This window comes from Amblyomma maculatum, chromosome 4 (assembly GCF_055883805.1).
Source record: "Amblyomma maculatum isolate TAMU_Amacu chromosome 4, ASM5588380v1, whole genome shotgun sequence".
Classification (NCBI taxonomy): domain Eukaryota; kingdom Metazoa; phylum Arthropoda; class Arachnida; order Ixodida; family Ixodidae; genus Amblyomma; species Amblyomma maculatum.
In genome coordinates this window covers 31,652,631-31,672,756 of record NC_139347.1, presented here as the reverse complement: position 1 = coordinate 31,672,756, position 20,126 = coordinate 31,652,631, and the positions used below count along the sequence as shown (strand labels likewise).

The 20,126-nt window shown below is 42.6% G+C and overlaps 1 protein-coding gene and 1 long non-coding RNA gene across 2 annotated transcripts; one reads left to right on the top strand and one right to left on the bottom strand.

Moving 5' to 3' along the window:
• Positions 1–2,688: 2,688 nt before the first annotated feature.
• Positions 2,689–19,161, bottom strand: LOC146190599 (nucleoside diphosphate kinase-like). The gene is made up of 4 exons (XM_084600997.1): positions 18,732–19,161; positions 18,279–18,380; positions 8,450–8,562; positions 2,689–4,839 (listed from the first exon to the last, which is right to left on the bottom strand). The coding sequence occupies exons 1-4, from the start codon at positions 18,906–18,908 to the stop codon at positions 4,716–4,718; spliced, it is 516 nt and encodes a 171-aa protein (XP_084457123.1). The 5' UTR covers positions 18,909–19,161; the 3' UTR covers positions 2,689–4,715.
• Positions 9,432–15,509, top strand: LOC146190600 (uncharacterized). The gene is made up of 3 exons (XR_014706558.1): positions 9,432–9,567; positions 10,866–10,991; positions 11,443–15,509. It is a non-coding gene; the product is annotated as an uncharacterized LOC146190600 (long non-coding RNA).
• Positions 19,162–20,126: the final 965 nt, after the last annotated feature.

The following is a 20,126-nucleotide window of genomic DNA, read 5'->3' as shown; positions in this document are numbered from 1 at the left end:
AAACACTGCAGGCATGCGGTCTAAATGCGAGAGAAAGCTCTCACACCCGGCCACAAAAAAAAAATGACATAATGTCCTCTTCTTTTTTCCTTCCTTCATGGCAGAGGAGGCTGATTGTCACCAAGTCTTTCGCACCTTCCGTAACCACACAATAGTAATAAAAACTCAACAAAAAGTTGAGACTTAAGACTGCCTACATTAGAGAATATGAAAGCACTGCATTACTTTGTAATGTGCTCAGTCATGTTACGCTGCATGGCTGAGTCACGACTGCATGTTTCTACAAACTCCGCACCTTACGTTAAAGTGCTGAGCAACGCTATGGCGACCAGTCAATGCCAGGTCATGTCACATGCCAAATATTACCTGGAAGAGATAGAATCGTGATGAGGAAGGTGACTTATGTTACCCAAGTTCGCAGAAGTGACATAGATACAATGCCCTGCTTCAACCAAGCTGTACAAACATGCCTGGGAGTAGCATTTCTGGCTCCGGATCCAAGGGTACCAGTGGGTTCAGTTCATATCCCAAACATGCTGCCCAAGTTGGCAGCTCCTGCAAATTCGGCCACGACATGTGGTCTTGTGACATGGAACCGGCCATGTCACTTGCCATGCTTGTGATTTTCATGTGATGGACAACTCCTTTTGTGCGAATGGAGAATATAATGGCTTCCAATAGTAATAATGGTTTGCTTCTTAAGGCGGACAACCAAAGCACTGGTTGGTATCATCTCGCTCCCCTGTGGTCGAGCAAACGTCTTTGTGGCCACAGTTTCCAAACACTTCCTGGGCCTATAAGGCGGATTAATATATGTCGTAACCCACGAGGCAGGCATTTTCTTGGTCAGTAATATAGCAATATCTAAGTCACAACACCTAAAAAGTAATCTTGTCTCATCGTCTTTGTGAATATTTTGTATCAAAGATATTTAGTGCCTCATGGCATCAGAGTGTTATGTATGAAAAATGAAATAATTAAACTAATAGAAAGAGGTTTGCTGACTTTATGAAGTCCAGAAGTGAGTAGTAATGTAGTTAAATTGTCCAAAATAACAATGAGTATTTGAGTAACGGTTGAGAACCCCTTGTTATATAATTAGAAGGAAGCAACAAGACACCACAGGAGTATAATTAGACACTGAGTATGTAATTGAATCTTTGCCTCTCCTTACAGTCAGTAATAGTCAGTTTGCATGCAAATATAGTAGTTCTACATTAATATCATTAAATTTATCATCCCTTTCCATTTTTCTAGGACACACAAGGGCATATTATCAAATAATTATGAAGTAAACAAATGGAAGGCAACCTGGATATGAAAAATAGAGAGGATAAAGATGTATAAGGAAAATAAAATTTGATCGATGCCTTCAAACCGCTCCATAGTTTCGACCTACACCCCCCCCCCCCTTTCTTCTTTTTTCTTTTCTGCAATGCAAAATTTTCTTACCCATCTTTTGTAATATATTAGTTCAAGCTTGTTGTGCAGGCTGAGCAACATTATTTTTATTTCTTTTTTCAATTATGCACGCTAACTTCAATACAATGGTTACGTGGAAGGCAATAGACGTAGCAGCTTTCTCACCCTTGGTCTATGCCTGAACCTTGCCGGAAGGGAAAGAATGAAGAAGGAAGTGTAAGCAGGAAGATGGAATTACACCACAGTAGAGGGCTCTGGGCCAGTTTTCACCACCTGGGGTTCCTCAACATCTACCAAGACTGCATAGCACGTAGGCAACTTACATTTGGCCACTACTGAAACCCGGCTGCTGTGGGCGAGATTTGATTCCGCAGCGGAAAGCAAGATGCAGGCCAAAAATGTTGATTATGCACTACAACCTCGTAGATTGGTCTAAAAGAAGCTAATGGCCAGAACTTATCATCCGGAAAAATATCTATTTCAAAAATCCTAATTTCGAGTAACGTACTGTTCAATGAGGTACAAAGGAAAATATTTATTGACAATTTATTTAATTTCATGAAAACTTCACCTACAGTAGTTCCTTGCCACAAGGCCGGAACAGCTTCTTTCTAGTACCCACACTATTAAGGCTGGATTTACGTTGTCCTTAGCATAAAAAAAACTTCGCAACGCATCCAGTCATTCGATGTGATGAGAGTACATAACCGGCATCTCGTCCTCATGTTTGAGGGCTTCGCCCCTTGCACCTGTGCAATGCGGGAAAGCTGCCACGGCAGCTGACTGCCGCATTGTATTTGAGCTCCGTGCTAGGTTCCCTAGACCAGGCCTGCTTGTTCACACAGCTGTAGCTCTGACAAGCTTTGCCCCCATGCACTTGGGCACTGTGGAAAAACAGCTGCGCTTCTCCACTCCTTGTCGCAACCACGTGAAAGCAGTGTTCTGCACTGAGGCATTGCAGAGAAAGCACTATGGCAGGTGAAAGCCTCATTGCAGTTTTTGCCGCATGCCTCCACGTTTGGCCCACTCGTCTGTTATGAGCGGCTAGGCGACAAATGTATTGTGTAAAAATCTGCGACAATATTGAATAAAGTGGACAAGAAATCATGTCATTTGGGAGAGTATTGACTAGAAGATTGCGTGCACTGTGCAATCCATAATTATAGTCCATGGTTTTAGCAGATAAACAGGTATATCAACGAGATTCCACTGTATATTCAACCTCAAACCCAACGACACCATAAGGCTAAGAATGCACAAGACAGATGACAACACAGTAATATTTATTACCATAGAAGCAAAACTGTAAATAATAAAAATATTGAATTACCGCATTTGGCACCATTTTATGCTGAAACCTCTCTCTTGGCTTAAAAGCACTTTGACTGTTGTTACCTCTTTCAAGACAATAACATAGTATTAAAAATTGTAAGTAAGCAGGAAATGGCAGTGCCTAAACATTGAGCTGTTATGACACAAGAGAAAATTTACAAAAGATAAATATTCCGCATGACAGTGAGCACTAGCTCACTGCTCATTTCTAAGGAGGAACGAGCCAGACTGAATATGAATGGTTATAGTGCACTCAAACGCGACACCAGCCATGTAGTGGCTAGGTTAACATCGTAGCAGGCAAAGAGTGAGAGCAATATAAACCATTCAGCATAACCAAAAAGACACTAAGTGGGCAATAACAAGTGAACAGTACCGTGCTTTCATACAGAACACTTGGCAGAAAGATACGTAAACGTGGTATGTGAAGGCATGTAAACTAGAAATGCAATGCCCCAAAATGCACAAACACCCTACTTAATCCAAATGTGCCACTATCTCAGCACATCCTGGCTAGCACGATTTGTTAGTCTTCCCATCTGACTTATTGTAACTTGTGCAAAACAGCCAGCTAGCTGTGACATGCACACTACGGCTACAGAATTTTTTTTAGTCAAAACAAAATTTGAAAATGAAATTTTTCCAAAAGCCCAATATTCAAAGTGACAAATGGCAGACTGCACCACACACACTGTTCACTTCCTATGAGACAACTACGTATCACATGCTGCAGGTGTGGTATAAAAGAGGATATCTTAAAGCTGTATGTGCTTCGTCTATTTGGTCACTTGTCTGTCTCTAGCTCTCTTTTCTTGTGAACGGTCAGCACACTTATCCGTGAAAAATTATTTCATACAGTACAGGGGTGGAAGCAGACTTGAGAATTTTGGAGCGGCTCAGGAAGCAATTAATGCCGTTATGGACCAGCTTTGGAGCAGTAAAACAAGGGTTTTGGAGCATGCTAATTATGTTTTAGAGCATGTTTTTAGGATTTAACACTTATAATGACTGCAATTTTCTATTCCTGACATACAAAAAGTCCATTCTAATTCCTCGTTGTTTTTTTTTTCCTATGTTCAATGCTTAGTTTGGCTGTGGCACGCATCTCTGACAAGGCAAGTCAAACAGCCAAAACATATACAGATGCTTATAATATCACAGCTGACCTGAGCAACAATTTGGAACAACACTAGCAAATGGAATGCTTTTTTCTATGCTTCACGTCTGAAAATCAAGTCTGATTAAAAGCTTTTCGCCACTTGATAGATTCAAACATGCAGTTTACCACAGTACTTTGATGCACTCAAGCACTACCACTAGTTTAGAATTCACATCAAAGAGCAGTGCATTTATGCTATCTTGTGCACATCCTTTTTGATCCTGTGTTGAGTCGATAAATTCCTTAGCACTGGTCAGTGCTGCCTGCAAGGAGGAGCACTCATGGGTAGCCTTTTCTCCTCTACAGATTAGTTACTTTGTAAGCTTCTGTCAGTGGCTCCTCATGCTTTTGCTTTAGCGAAGCTGAGGTTATCTGAAGTTTAAAATGTTAAAGATGTGCCATGTATGACACTCTTGAGAAAATTTATAGCGATCTGCACCTTCGTGGTACCACCCTATAATATACTTCAAGTGTGCTTTTGCCTCATGTAGGTTCGGCAAATTTGCTCTTAACAAAGAGGGTTGATGGTGAAGTATATGCTTGTTTTCATAGTAGAATTATTAGAACAACTCATGTAGTTCATTGCAGACAGAAAAGTTTCCTAGGTCCACTGAGCAATAAAACTAGGTTTTGCTGAATTTGATGGCAAAACATTGAGATTTGGAGCAGTTTTGGAGCAATATTGCATTTTGGAGCAGGATGGAGCAGGGAAAGCAGTTTGGAGCAGAATGGAACAAATGGAGCAGCACTTCCATCCCTGCATACAGAAAAAAATCTGACAAACCTTACTGACAATTATGCCTCAGTTCTCTTTGTTCAGCCAGTCATCTAATTGCTGATCCCAGGAAATAACTTCAGCATCACAGAACCACAGCTTGATTTCCCTCTTCGAGCTTTCCAGAGAGTCACTGCCGTGGACAATGTTTCTACAATAAACAGAAAATATAGAATCAAGAATAAGTTTATCCCACTGCTGGCATCAAATTTCAGGAAAAAAAACATGAAATTGTACAAGCACTTCTAGTGATGCAATCAGCAACTGGTCAAAGCTGCACCTCTTGAGCAGAATATGCAAATTACAATCAGCATATCAGAGAATGATATTCTTCTGAGCTAGTACTAAGGCTTTGTTTTGTCTAGAACACTACTCCATTACAATTACAACTTTGTGCTGACATTGAGTCACAATTTTTCCCCATAGGTAAGATAGATGCTCTGACAGAAAAAATTGCCCAAAGATCCGACAATGCAAACCTTTCCAAAATGGCTGTCACCATATGGCTTGCTGGCCTGCTTTGAGAACCTGTTACTACCACTCCCGCACATGGAGCACTTGGTAGTGCCAAGTGCAAAGAGTCCATTAAACAATGACAGTGAACAAACAGATATACAACATTTCCAGTTTTCAATTCTTTAAAGCACTAAACCTAGCACATGAGTTCAGTGGGACAACCATAAATTCTCACACAGTAGCAAAGAGTATTTATCCCCATTTTAAGACACAATTTGCTCCCGCAGCAAATTTATGCGAGAACTGTTCTTTGCACTCTGTGGAGGCATTGGCAGTAATACGCGTTTTTATCAGAACATGAGGCACCATTTTCCAAACTGACTATTCGCAATTATGTAATGCCATCAATACCAGATACATAACACTTTTCCATCAATGACTCCTAAACCCTGATAAGGTATGGAGTCCAGACAGCTATCACTGAACAGCTGGCCTACGTTTCCCCATTATTCCAGTGTCTGAGCAAATCTCTCCTCAGCATTGCTAGCTTTTTCTGCTCCAAGAACCATGGGCATAAACATAAAGATCTTCAATTCAAATAACTTCAGAAGACCGGCTTTTCCACACAATAAGATCAGCCCTCATACTCTCCCGCAAATTCCTCACATGAAAAAATGCATCATGTCATCGTTCCGTTTAAGCTCATATCTAAAGCCAAGGTTCTTGCTTGTCCGTGCAAGCATAACCTTTTCAACAATTCCCTGATAAATCTCTTAACTCATTATAAGTAATATCCCTTTATAGTAAAGTCCCCGGGACCAGTGAAAATCTTTACTCTATCAGGGTCTTTACTATATCAGTTGTTAGTGATGACATGGTCCTGAAGATGCTGTCTGGCAATTAAATGCCAACTTACAGAGCACATCTTATTGTTTAATAAAACAAAAAAAAAGACACTCTAAAATGCCTTCCATCTCTCTCTTATCGTCTCTTCGAGCCATTTTTTCACTTTTACAATTTTTTTGTTTACATCTTGTGGAACCTCACAGCATGAGGGCGAACGTGGCTACGAGTACGACTGAGTTTGATTTCATGTAAAAACCAAAGCATTGCATGAACACAACGTCATCTTTCGCTGTTTTTGTCTTTTGAAAGGCAATAGATGAGAAATGCATGCAGCAGTCAGGCCCTGCAAAACCACACACGCCACGCCTAAATCCAGTTCTTTCCACTGCTGCCTCGTGCTGTGTGCTGCACAGTGCTGCAAATGTTTGGCTGTCTCTTCCCTTCTCCATTTCTCGCTGGACTTTTACTCTTTTACCTTCTGAACAGACCACGCCACTTTCTTTCCATGTTTGTAGACAACTTTACCTTTGTTTTTTCATACACGCTGTATGCTTTCCCTCACGGCTCCAAGGTCTACGTAAAGTTGGCTTTCCCTGAGTGCTACTAGGCCAGTGGTAAAGCCATTTAAAGAAACACTTTTTTTTTTGTTTCTTGCTTCGCGTTCCTAGGTAGTATGCATGCGGCGATGCCATTTTGCAGAAAGTCGTCGCTGTGGCCAGACGCACTTTACTATAACCGATTTTTACCAAAAATGTCTTTACTATAAAGAGAGGAAAATGTACAATCGTCTATGAAAGTCGTCTATGAATGAAATGGAACTTCAGTTTCACATTACTATATCCAAGTTTTTCTATATCCGAGTTTACTATAGTGGGCTTCTACTGTACTCTGAATTCGGCAAAGGAGATTAAGTTTACGGCAGGCAATCAACCCCATGTCATTCTCGCCTCTATGGTCTGATGAGAAAAGTTGGCAGTGAGATTCATACAAAGTGCATTTGGGACAATCATTCCCACACAACTAGAACTTTGATATCACTACCAAAATCACTCTTTTTCATTCGTCATCCATCCACATCAGGAGCTCATTCAGCTAAAACATATTGGAATCCCAATTCCTTTAACTGACAAATAGCTTCTCAGCTGGGCTCCAGTCATTCCACTCAAAACATGAAGCATGACATCTCAAAATCCACACACTTCAGATCTTCATATTAGGAGAAAATCTTTGGTAATATCGATAACAGACAGGACACAGTATTTTCTGTTTACGCAAACAATGTCCTGTTCAACCGGCCTCCCATGGGTAGATCAAAGAATCAAACCTCCTCTGAGCCTGTATCTCTTCAAAGCTTGCCCAGCTGTCAAATAAATGTGTCACTGTAAAAAGCACCGAAAGCTCATAGTGTTTCATTCCAGAGTTTCGCAAGTAGACAAATGCCATCTGAGTATAATTTTGCTGATGCTACATCCAACCTGCACTCTGCCCATTGCTTACAAAAAATATGGAGTGATACATGTACCCACAGAACATGTTATTTGAATATTTAAAACAGATGGAAAACGAAAGCAACAGGAAGTGCCCATGAAAGAAGAGATGAAAACCAGACTGAAACAAAACAGTTATGACAGAGGAAGAAAAACAAATAGTATTGCAATATCATCTGATACACATGCATTCTTGGCAAAGATTATGTTGTAAAAGTTATTGATTTAGGCTTATGGGGGAAAAGTTATTGGTTTTGGTTTATGGGGTTTAACATACCAAACCGACTTAGGCTATTAGAGATGCCACAGTGGAGGGCTCTGGAAATTTTGACCACCTGGGGTTCGATCATATAGCACCTGGGCACCTTGCTTGTCACTCTCATCGAAAAGTAGCCGCTGCAGCCAAGATTCAATCCTACATCCCTGAGCACAGCAGTCGAGTGCCATAACCACTGCGCCACCGTGGTGGGGCTGTTGTAAAAGGGTTAAGACTCTTATAATGCTGCCCTAGACTTTTCTAGACTTTTACGGTATGCTTGCAGGCATCAATGCCTGTTCAAGGAGACAACATCGAATGACATCTGTATTGGCTATCTAGAAAGGACTTTTCATCCAGAGGTTCAATTTATGAATCGTCTTCCTAGCAAAAGCTGTTATTCTGAATTTTGTGCAAGCTCTGAGCATGACAATAAAATTCCACAGACTGGTCACCAGAAACTTATGATGAAGCAATAGCGTCATAATTTCGCATGCCACGAATGTGCAAAATCCACATGCATGTACAATTCGCTACTCTTTTACTTTCCTTGCCCTCTTTTAGTCACATCGCAGTAAAAATTGTTAAAAACAATCTGCGCTTAAAGTAGAAAACCCCATTCCCTTTCATTCATTAGAAAGACACAAGTGAATGCACTGCAACAACAAGCGAACCAAAGATTTAAACTCTTTTCGAAAGACTGACCCACAACATACCTGCCTGTGGCAATTCCATAATCTCCCCTTATGGTTCCAGGGCTTGAATTCAGAGGGTCTGTGGCACCTATGATGTCCCGTGCTCTTTTAACAATGTCTTTGCCTTCCCACACCTGCAAAGGAGTAACAAAGTCAAACCTGAGCTTGGCTTTCAGCACAAAAGAGTGGGTACCAAAAGCCATATTTGCCGGCACTTATGCATACATAAATATAAAGTCTAAAAATGTAGTGCCCACATATAACCAAACCTCCACAACTACCAGCAGAGATCAGCGTTAGCCCACAAATCATTCCTACTGATGCCGAGGCAATACACAGATGGCAATGCAACAAGCAAGTAAAATGAGATCAAAAAAGATCATCACTTCTCTTTGAAACAAGTGGTTCCCTGGTTGCTGCCTACTAATGCCACACACATACAAAAGCTGACAGAACACATACATGTGTGTAGCTGGATCCCAGACGGCCACTGACGTCCGACGGACAACCGAACTCGGCCGCAACTCGGCGGCCGATTTCGGACGTCCGCCGGAATTCCGGCGTACGTACGAAAGCGGATGGTCGAATCCGTTCGTCCAGCGGACAGCCGCCGTACGTCCGCCACTGGATTTGCTTTTACACAGCTATGATATAGTTTGTAGTCGTCGTGCTCGTCTGAACTGCGTATAAATCAGTAATGCCGTCAAGTCTGCATTATATGATGCCAGAGCGAATCGATGGGATAGAAAGCGTTAAACGTCCATTAAACAGTTTTTTTTTTATTTTCCGCATGTTTCATCGTTGAATTCTTCCATCAAAAATTTTTGATTAAAAGTTAAATGACCATTAAACATGTTTCTATCATGATGCTTCGGTGAAATTTTAATCAGTGGCTGAATAGACGCAGCAAGCAGCAAGCTCAAAAAGAACGAAACCGAACCTATCCTCCAAAAAATCTGAAATGAGCCAATCCAATCCACCTGACAAGTTGAAGTTTAGTCATGGAAGATGGCTTCACGTTTCCGTGTTCTGCATTTTCTGCGCAGTTACAAATACCTACGGCTGTAATGCACTGCTAGCATTGTTTTTGCTGTGGCTTGGTGGAACTTTTCGATGCACCGATAGTGGTGAGCTTTTGGGTAAGGAAACAGCTCTGTACAGCAGCCGAACGGTCGAGTGTTTTAGGCCAGACTGACAGGATGGCTCCGCGCCGACTAACTAATGTGCAGCCTCAAGTCTGAGGGCCATCTTTTCGGCATTACTGGACGCTGCGCCAGTAAGCCGCGCAACTTCTCTGTCTCTGATAAAGGAGTGCCTGCCCGAGCTTTAAAGGAGTTAATTTGTTAACCATGCGCAACGTGCTGAGTTGTAAAAACTATACGAGAAAACTTTTGCACTCCTCGAGCCTATCGTGCGACATGCCTATACTTGTGAAAACTTCGCGAGTTTTTTTTTTTTTTTTTTTTTTTAAGGGACAGCCGCTGATCTTTCTCTCTCGAGCTTTACGGCAACTACAGTTTCTAGAAGGAACGGCTGCAGCGACTAAATAACTAAAGGTTTAGTACTCTCTTTCAGCTTTGACAAACCAGGACAGCACCTTGCGCATGTTGGTTATGCATGTGGGACCGAACCGCGCAGAACAACCGGACAAGGAGATGAGAGAAAAAAAAAAGTCAGCACTTGTCTTTTTCTTGACCCGTTGTTCTGCGCTGTTCTGGCACGAATTTAACATACCGCCGCCGCGATACAGTTGGGCTGTGAGCTCTGGTGCCTGCAACGCCTTCTTTTATGCAAAACAGGCATACTGGGAGGCCATGCAAGCCGCGGGCTCAAAAAAAAAAAAACCCAGGAGTTCAGCAAAAGTGAGATGAAAACAAAATTGTTGTTGCTTTGTCCTTACAGATATTCAAAGGCTCCTCAGAACTTCGCTGCATTATTGACAGCGAGATAATGCCAAAGCTACACTAGAGCCATGCAGCACCTTATAGTGCATGATACTGAGCTTATGTCTCGCACTGAAAGTTCTTACCATGTTCTTAGATTATCATATTAAAGTAGCTTTAAACCCATGCTTGTTAATACAGTGATAGCCATAAATTGAATCTAGGGCATCATGCTCACATACAAGGCTTCTGATAACCGCTGGTCACATGATGTGGGCTATAGCAGAAACCTGTACCTGGTCATCTTACAAGCATTTGTGCAATTGATGCTTTTAATGTGTTGTAAAAGTTTTTGTGTTCTGTTTCTGTATGGGAATGCTTTCCTTATTGAAGGCTAACATTTGGCTTGCTACAGCAAAACCTCTACCTAGTCATCCTAAAAACAGCACCGCAGTTGGTGCTTTTAGTGTGCTGTAAAAGTATTTGTGTTCTGCTTCTGTATGGCAATGCTTTTCTCGTTGAAGACTAGCATGAGGCTTCCAAAAATTTTTCAGATGCCATTTGCTGTAGCCGATTTCGTAGGCCAACAGGAAGCAGCACTTTGAACATGGAAAACTGTCATCCACGGGGGAAAAACAGCAACATCCCTTTGCATTCTCATTTCTTTGGTATGGCTAAAAGTGAGTATTGTATCATTATCTATATTATTAATATTGAATCATGATTGTCAGTGTTGAAGTTGTTTGAGCGTGATGATTTTAAACACACAGGACATCCCTTCGACATTAAGGTTTTAGCTTGTTTACATGTAGGATGTAGAACTGGTTTCAACAAACTTTATGCAGCAAATTCTTTTTACATTGTCCACCATGTTACTTTTTGTCATTGGACACAGCCGTCCACTCTTAGCTTGAATGGGAATGTGTGGCATGCAGTTTGCAAAATAGCAATGCATCCGTCACAGCCATGCATCAAGGCTAAGTGGCTTGTGCGTAGAGGGACCAGCCGCTCCAGCTTCACGTCATCTGCCTCTTTACTCCGGTGTGCAGACGTGCATTGAGGCAAAGTGGTTTATGTGTAGAGAAACCAGGAGCTTCTTTGTCACATCTGGCTGTTTGTTACGGTGTGCAGATGCGCATCGAGGCAAAATGGCTGATGTGTAGAGGGACCAGGAGCTGCTGCTTAACGTCCTTCGCCTCTTTACTACAGTGCACAGCCGTGCATTGATGCTAAGTGGCTTGTGCATGGAGGGCCCAGGAGCTGCAGCTTCACGTCTGCCTCTTCGCTCAGGTACGCAGGTGCGTATTGAGGCAAAATGGCTTATGCATAGAGGGACCAGGAGCAGCTGTGTGGCGTAGTGTGTATATTTGCTATGGTGCGTATCGAAGTACAATGGGGGGCTCATTTGAAAGGTACCATGAGCTGCTGCGTCATGTCGTCTGCCTCTTTACTATGGTGCGCAGGCATGCATCAAGGCAAAGTGGCTTATGCATAGAAGGACCAGGAGCTGTTGCTTCACATCTGCTATGATGCGCTGCTGCGTATTGTGGGTGGTGGTGGAAAACATTGCCATCAGATACAAATACAGGAGGTTACTCACTAGCTGACCCTGAGGGGGCCTGTCCTGACAAAAACAAGGGGTCCCTAGTTTGGGACCCCAGTAGTGGTAGAGGGACTAGAGGCTGGTACTTCACGCTGTCTGCCTCTTCGCTACGGTGTGCAGCTGCGATGGATGCAGTGGCATCTCAAAAAGTGCATGCCACGCACTCGCATGTTCAGCCTGAGTGGACGACTGTGTACCTGCTATAGCTTTGTTATTCATAGAATAAACCTAGGCCAAGTTGGATAAATTATAGCTCACCTCATATGCGGTCAGCAAAGAAAAACCACTCCAGAAAATCTGATGCATTTACTGTCATAGGATTCTTATTCATATACATGCTACTGACAAGTCAGATTCTTCACCCTCAGAAATGCCAGAAAAATAACCAAGGGTGCGTCTGCAATAGTCTAGCTTGCTCTTTCTCTGCAGACTTGAGTCAGATGTGTGTTCCATTGCTGTGGGTGGGACAGGTGTGAATCTTTGATTTTAAGCTTGCAACAAGTATGTTATTGTAGTTTAAAGGCAAAACGGTACTAATAATCGTAGCCCCCCATGGCCTTTATCCCCTTTTAATAGTGTTGCTAGACACTGAATTATTAGTTTACTCTGCACTGTTTCTGTCTATTTAATGTGCGGAGATGTACATATATTTATATGACTTGGAGTTGTCGACTTTGCACTTAGAAACATTGTAGCGTTATCTGATGTGTTGCTTTCATTTCTTTAATGATTTCTGTAAGGGATCGGTGGGTATGCTAGGCACCATTATTAGTCTGCTCTTTTTGGGTCACCTGTTCAATGCCCAGCTGCGGCCGTCTCCCACTTGCCCTCGGACAGGAGGCGGAGAGACGCGCACAGAGAGGCAGCTACAGCAGCTACAGTGCTTAACGGAAACGTAGGCAGAGAGGGAAAGAAGTCCCCTCTTCCGAGGACTTTGCTGTCGCACTCGAAGACGCGGGGACAGGCAGTTTGTTCTCGTTGCTGTGTCATGTAGGGGGCTCATTTTTATTTAAGGAGCTTTATGAACAGTATACAACTAAGGGGTCCTTAGTACGCTGACTGGACCCATCACCCGGAGGCAGCACAGCTTTGAAACGAGCACCTCTTTTGGAAGAACTGCTTATCGTTCAAAGAAAAAACACTGTCAGGTTGAAGGGTGTAAGGCCCTCTTCCTTGTTGGGGAGCCCATAAAAGTGACAATTATTCAGTGCAGGCGCGCTGAGTGGGGTCTCGTTGAGGATTCCAACCCTGGATGTCAACAATGGTGGGAGATAGCGGCGTTGAAAAAGGGCAAGTGTGTAACAGTGACGGTATGATGCGGAGCGGGAGGATGTGGGTTGACTCTTCTGATGTGGTCCGCAATGGTGCTGACTCGGACGCCAATACTTGCAATAATTGCCCTGTAAAAGGAGCCGCCAAGGATGCAAGCTTTGGGCAATGGTTGCGCACGTGGGACACCGTTTGGATGGGTTCTAATTTTTTTTCTTTTTTTTTTTTCCTAGGGGAGAGAGTTTGGCATGTGACCTAGTGAGCCAATCATTTCGAGGTCCATTCTCTAAATTCCGTTTGTTGTGAAACGAATTTGTTGTCCCTTTTGCATTGCTTGTATTAGGGAGAGGGTGAAGAACTTATGAAAGTGGAAAGACACGCCAAAATGTTTGTTAGCCAGTCATGTGTGAGTTCGTTGTCATCGGGGAAAAGAAATGTGGGCGGAGTCCCGAAGTTAATGAAACGGCCCCGCGGCCTGGAGAACTCGTTCTGAGCTAGATTTTGATCTCTTTACTCTTCGGCATAGATCATGGTCATTGTTTCACCTGTTGTAAATACGTACATTCATGTATAAAATTTTCAGTTCATCTTCCTCTCCGTGTGCAAGTTGTTGTGGCCAGATGCAGTAAATCCACTATTTTCATTTCTATATAACGTGCCTTTCTGAAGATGGTGAGCTCTTTTGTCCAATCCTGTAAGAAAGCTGCAAAGCGCTCCCAAATCTTCCACAAAACTGTGTGATATCTTTAATACTAACTGCGGCTTGGTGTCACTCAAAACATGTAATTGAGGTAGATTTCTTCCCCCCCCCCCCCTCTTTTTGTTCGTTCAAATGAGGACCAGCGGACACTAACTCTTGCTTTTGTAATGCCCTAGGCCCCGCCTTAAGGTAGTACTCCAATGTCAATACCATTTTTATAGCTATGGCTGTCCAACAGCACTAATGTCTTTTATACACTTCTTTTACTAATCTCTTACCCAAGTGGTGGCTTATACTGCGGGGGCGAAAGTCTGGACAGTATGTCTGTAGATTTTGGACTAGAATCACGATGTAAACAAATTGTGACCTTATTTCTCTTGCACACATGAAAGAACTAACGTTCAACTTTCACATCTACAAGTATGGTCCGAGTTTCCTGGTCGATGTGAAAGTTATGTGCTTTGATTGCAGTTTGTGTAGTCCACACACTTGTCCCCGATATTACATAGGGGCAAATTAGGTGCCTTTACAGGGGCAGTTTCTTTGGCGCCCACTACCTTCCCCATAAAAAAGCTACAGTGTTTCTTGTGAACAGCTGGTTGCATTTATAAATACCATTATTTTTTTTGTAATTTGTTGTGCGTAGTTGAGAAATCCATGACATACATGCACAGCTGGTTGCCAGAATTATGCAACCATATTTCAGTAACTAACATCCATGCTGCATGTTGCCGGTAATACATCAGGAGCTTGTGGTTGTCAGCTTTTTGTGTTTTGTGTAACTATAAGCCTTGCTATTGTAATGTCACATATAGCGCTGTGGATAAACAAATAACTTTACTTTTAACTCTTGTAGAAGCATGAACACTGCGCAATCACTGCGGCGGGCTATGTTTCCACATTGGGCTTTAGCCACATGTCAAATGTCTATCTTTATTCTGCTGCAGCAGCTCGCATGTTATCAGATAAGTTACTTCGTCGCAGCTGCTCTAAGGAGACTCTTTCTAGACGCTTGTAGCCTAGATGTTGATGTCGATATACCCCCAACACGCCCAGGGAATGTCTTCAGTAGAGGGTACATGGAAACCAGCGAAATGTGCAGTTTACAGAACAAAAAGGTAACAATTTTAAATGATGTTATTATTGATCACTTCTTTTTAGAGCAGGAACAATGACTTTAGAAATCTGCCTGTTAAACCGCTCAAAATGCAGGTTTCTGCCGCCAATGCGTACCTGTGTAATACTGCAATGCTCTGGCTGTGCTTTATGTTCATATACAGCATCCTTTATGCTTAGTTTCTCTGCATGTGCACTCCATGACTTGGGCATTGCTGAGGGCGCATAGCAGCAAGCATAACATGCCATGTTTGGTCAGCGTGGCATGTTCAAAGAGTCAACATAAAAACATTAAAATACTGAATGCCAGGTTCTGGTCAAACTACGTTTGTGTCTTTTGTTATTCTGCATGGGTTTTGCTGCAGTTATATGACCTTTCTATATAGTACGTGACAGTTCTGAATGGAGATGCATGCGTACAGTGCCATCTGGAAAAAGCAATTGAGAGAAACTGGCAGTTGCCCTTGGAGATGTGTAATCAAAGTTCAGCACAGATAACGTGAATTTTATTTTCCCTTCTATTACAGGAGGAGCCCAACCTGCTCTTTCCATCTTAGGCCTGAAAGACCAGCAACAGCTGATCGAGCAAATGCACAGGATAGTAACTGCTCCTGGAATCCCGGCCTGCGGAGGCCGCCCACAGAGAACTCTATCATCTCCTCGCTAATTCCGAAATATTAGGTTTCAATAAATACCTTTTCCTCCACCACCTCCCCAAGGGAAGAGCTGTCACGGCCAAGGATAATTAAAAAAAAATTATTCAAGTAGATTCTTAATACTCCAGTTGGCCTGCATTTTACCATGCCATTCTTTAACATCGATAATTTTTTAGTGTAGACTATTTATGCACGCAGTTTTTGCAATAAAGGCAAAAAAAATGCTTTTTTTACAACCTCGCATGCTGGTATGCCTATGCACTTAGCATGTTTTCAGGAATGGTGCATTTGTGTAAAGCTCAGCTAGCATATGTGCCTCTTTGATGGAAGTTATAATTGCACACTACTGTTCAGTGCTTTGTGTGTGAAAGTAAAGCAGACAACAGGAAACTTGAACCTGTTGCATATTCTATTGTCTGCTTTACTCTCACGACAAAGGCATTGTGCACTAGTATGTGACTGAAATTTCCATGGCACATGCTTGCTGAGCTTTACACGAATGTTATTGGCAAGTTTTTACACGAATAGCGGGCCCTGCAAGCATGTTCCGGGAAACGTCCGAATGTCCGCCTCCGGCTGCCCGTCGGACGTCCGTGGGACGCGATCCGGATCCACGAACGATAGTCCGACGGACGTCCGCTGTACGTATATCGAACATAACCGGACTTCCGTCGGATGTCCGAAGGTCCGAAAACGGACGTCCGTCGGTCGACCGTCGGACGTCTATGGCCGTCTGGGATGGTTCTTTACTTGTGGATTGTGAACTGGAATTGGAAGGTTTGAAGTCTCGAAGTGGCACATTGGCTATAAGGGATGCCGTGGTGGATGGCTCCGAATAAATTTATGGCAATTTCCACTGGTCAATTGTAGCTGGACGCCTTATCCAGAATAGAGCGATCTTAACCGCTACAGAGTGAATCCGCCTTGGTGGAACAGCAGGAGATGCATAGTGCATGGCGGAAGCAATGCTGAGCCAGTTACGGAAGTTGAAGTCGTATCCAAGCACCAAAATTGTTGCAGTTGATAAATACTTTTTTTTCACACAGTTTTAATGCTGTAGACATTTTCGATAGACGCATTTCAATATATTCGCAAAGAAAAAAAAAAAACGGTGATGCCCAGTGTTTTGTGCAGACATCTCTGAAACCACTAAAAACAGCCAAAAACTCCTGCAGCTTCCGGAAGTAACAACATCACTAACTAGAACTTTAGGCGAGATCAGACTCTGGCTGACAGAGTGCCCTGACTTGCTCCAAATGACCGGTGAAATATGCGCAACCTACCTCGGTCAACCAGCGGAATTCGAAATCGTCATCCCGAAGCTAGAAAACATGCCCTGGAGCGACCAGTGGAAATCTCCATTAGACCACCTGCAGTTCTGTAACATGAGTCAACACTGAACAGTCCATAGGTCGCTTTGCAATTTGCCTCCATCAAAATACAGCCAGCACAGCTGGGATTTGATCCTGCGACGTTGGGACCAATAGCCATATTCCAGAGCCATTGAGTCACCATGGTGGCCCATTTTTAATATTTGTGTGCATCTGTTTGCATGCATGTTTCTAGATACAATATGCAGATAGACTTCATTTCTTGCTTCAACACTACTGCCTCTTACTTTCTACCTTTATTTTTTGTCTTCCTGCCTGTCCTCTACTTCAAACTTATATTACCATATTGGCTACTGTTCACACACTTTACAGGCATGAGGCTGTTTCTTCAATAGGATCTTATTCCTATTTTTAATGCATAAATAAAATGGTATAATTACCACATATGCAGCTATGATCATTCATATACAGCAGTGCTTTGTCTGCTGCTTTGGAATTTAATTAGTTACGACTGCAGAGTTCACTTGTAAGGAGAAGCAGAACTGTGTTTGGCTGAAGCCAAGTGTGTTGCAGAAGTCAAAGCACAAGTGATGACTTGAACTCAGTGATTCAAGTTCCTGGAAATATAATTTATTAATTAAATATAATATAAATATAATATAGATATAATATATAATATAATATATTGTATTTTATAGCAGTTTTATGACATAGGCATACTATCTAAGTTTGAGACAAAGAGCAGTATAGATCTCTCTCATATGAACTCCCTAAATTCAAACTGAGGCTTTGGTCTCGCTTACATTAAGTGAAAAAATCACGCGATACAAACTATAATACAATTTGAATGGGCCTGGTCCTCTCTGTGCTCTAACTATATAAAGTGACTGCACATACCAATGTGCAACAGACCAAAATAAAACATTAAAGGTGCTAGCACAAAGACACATTTCCAATTTTTCATTCATGTACAGTCTTTGTCAAAAATATACAGTCCAAGAGGTTTGCTTGTCAGCACTGTAACTAGGCTGCTGGAAGCAATACTGGAATATATAGGTAAGCATAGAGAAGAGTGACGACTAAATTTATCGCCTACCAGATTTTGAACAATGCAGATGTGTAATGAATCCCGTTACGGGACTTAGAAGCAAATACCTTGGGCCGTATATTTCCGACAAAGACTACAATTTGCGTGTTGTAATTTAATACCAAATAAAAAGGATGACAGGTCAATGCATAAATTCATAGATGTGACGAGCAAATAAACATGGACAAATACGATGAGCTCTTACCATGATAACAATGGGACCCATCTGCATGTACTTTATGAGAGCAGGGAAGAACGGTCGTTTAGATAGTTCCTCATAGTGTTTTTCCAATGTTCCTTTGTTCGCCTGTGTAAGTAAAAACGCAAAAAACAATAGTTTATGTTTAAAGCGATTGTTACATGGAGGATGATCACGAAATCATAACGAGCAAAACACCAACCGGGGAATACGCGCCAGGTCGGAAAAAAAGAAACATTCGTGCATCCGAAAAAGAAAAATTTGGCGACACCCAATTAGTAGCATAACCTCCATTGACGGTAGCATGCCATGCAAGAATGCGCAGGCCGCGCAGCTCCCGATGTTAACACACCATAGAGCTAATACACAAGCAAGAAAAGCGTTTCACTGCAGTGCAAAAGGAACAAACAAACAAACAAACAAACAAACAAACAAAAAAGCCCCAGCCAGCATACTAACCTGAAGGAACTTCATAGCCACTAATTTGAAGCCATTCTTCTCAAATCGGCTGACTACTTTGCCGATCAGCCCTCTCTGCACGCCGTCCGGCTTCACAATGATGAACGTCCGCTCACGGAAGGCTCGCACGGCGGACGACATAGATGCGAAGAGGGACAAAAGTAATCCTACCACCATTGGCAAAGATGTGTCTTTTTATTGCCGTTACTGATGTGAATAAATTAAGGACTCGCCGGCCTGAAAACAGAAACCACGCGACGACTGGTCTTGCTCTCTGTGCGTGCGTGCGTGGTGACAAAAAAACGATCCGTTCGTCGTGTACTACGTCATAAATATAGTGCGCAGTTTTTCGCCAAGTAAGACTTGACTGACACGCCGATTAATTTTGAAGCTTCTTTCTGGAGACATGTCCAGCTGCTTAGCTGAAATAATGTTTTGAAGCTCGTATCTCTACGTGCAAAAATGTTTAATATAACGCCACTAACAAACACCACTCTTCAAAACGTCGGAAGAATATGCGCAAGCTGCCCAGACTTGTGAGACGGATAGACGGATGACGAAGCTATGCGAATTTCAGTGAAAGATAGGCGGATAGGCTCTGTCGTATGACGGGAAAGTGATGGTAAATTGCCTGATCACACACGCACACAAAAATGCGTTCAGCAACAAACTCTCAATTGCAGACGCGTAATATAATGAACATTTTAATTAACCCAGTTGTATTGTGAGTTCAAAGCCGCGGACACGAAGATGCTACATCGGTTTTCTGGAACAAAGAAAAACTAATTCTTTAAAACTCTACACAGCAAGCTAATCTTGAGCTTTTTTCTGCATAAAACTGAACGGCACTGACATCTTGCACTGTAACCACTGCAAGAGCGACGGTGATGATGATCACAGCGCCAAATTCGAAGTGCATGGGTTCCTGTGCTATAGTATTTTATGCAAGTTATTTTGCTTCACTGTTTAGTACAAGAAAAGCGAAATCATTGCTAAATGTGTGTTTTATTTTTTACAGCGACAGATCGAGTAAAAAGATTGTAGATGACGCAGCACAGTAGAGCAGGCAGTTCGAATTTGGCGCCCGTCATCAGCGGACGCTGCGTTTCCGCCGAGCTTCCTGCAAATGTAATGCATACGAAAATGTAAGTTGGTTTATAGGAACGGAAAGACGCAGTATTTGTCACACTCCTCGATCGGCGGACACCTGACGCGGACGCGGGCCATACGTGAAAGGAGGGATGGGGGAGTGAAAGAGCAAAGAGGTGCCGTAGGGGAGGGCCAAAGGAAGCAAATTCGTCCAGCTGGTGATATGTAAAGTGCACTGACAAAGAACAATATACAGATGCTTTTGCATTCCGCCGCCTCGATCGAAACGCGGCCCCCGCGGTCAGG

Coding starts and splice junctions, on each gene's coding strand:
- LOC146190599 (XM_084600997.1), bottom strand. CDS start 18,908: ATGGTGGTAGGATTACTTTTGTCCCTCTTCGCATCTATGTCGTCCGCC. Junction 18,381..18,731: donor TGGCTATGAAGTTCCTTCAG/GTTAGTATGCTG, acceptor TTACTTACACAG/GCGAACAAAGGAACATTGGA. Junction 8,563..18,278: donor TGGGTCCCATTGTTATCATG/GTAAGAGCTCAT, acceptor ACTCCTTTGCAG/GTGTGGGAAGGCAAAGACAT.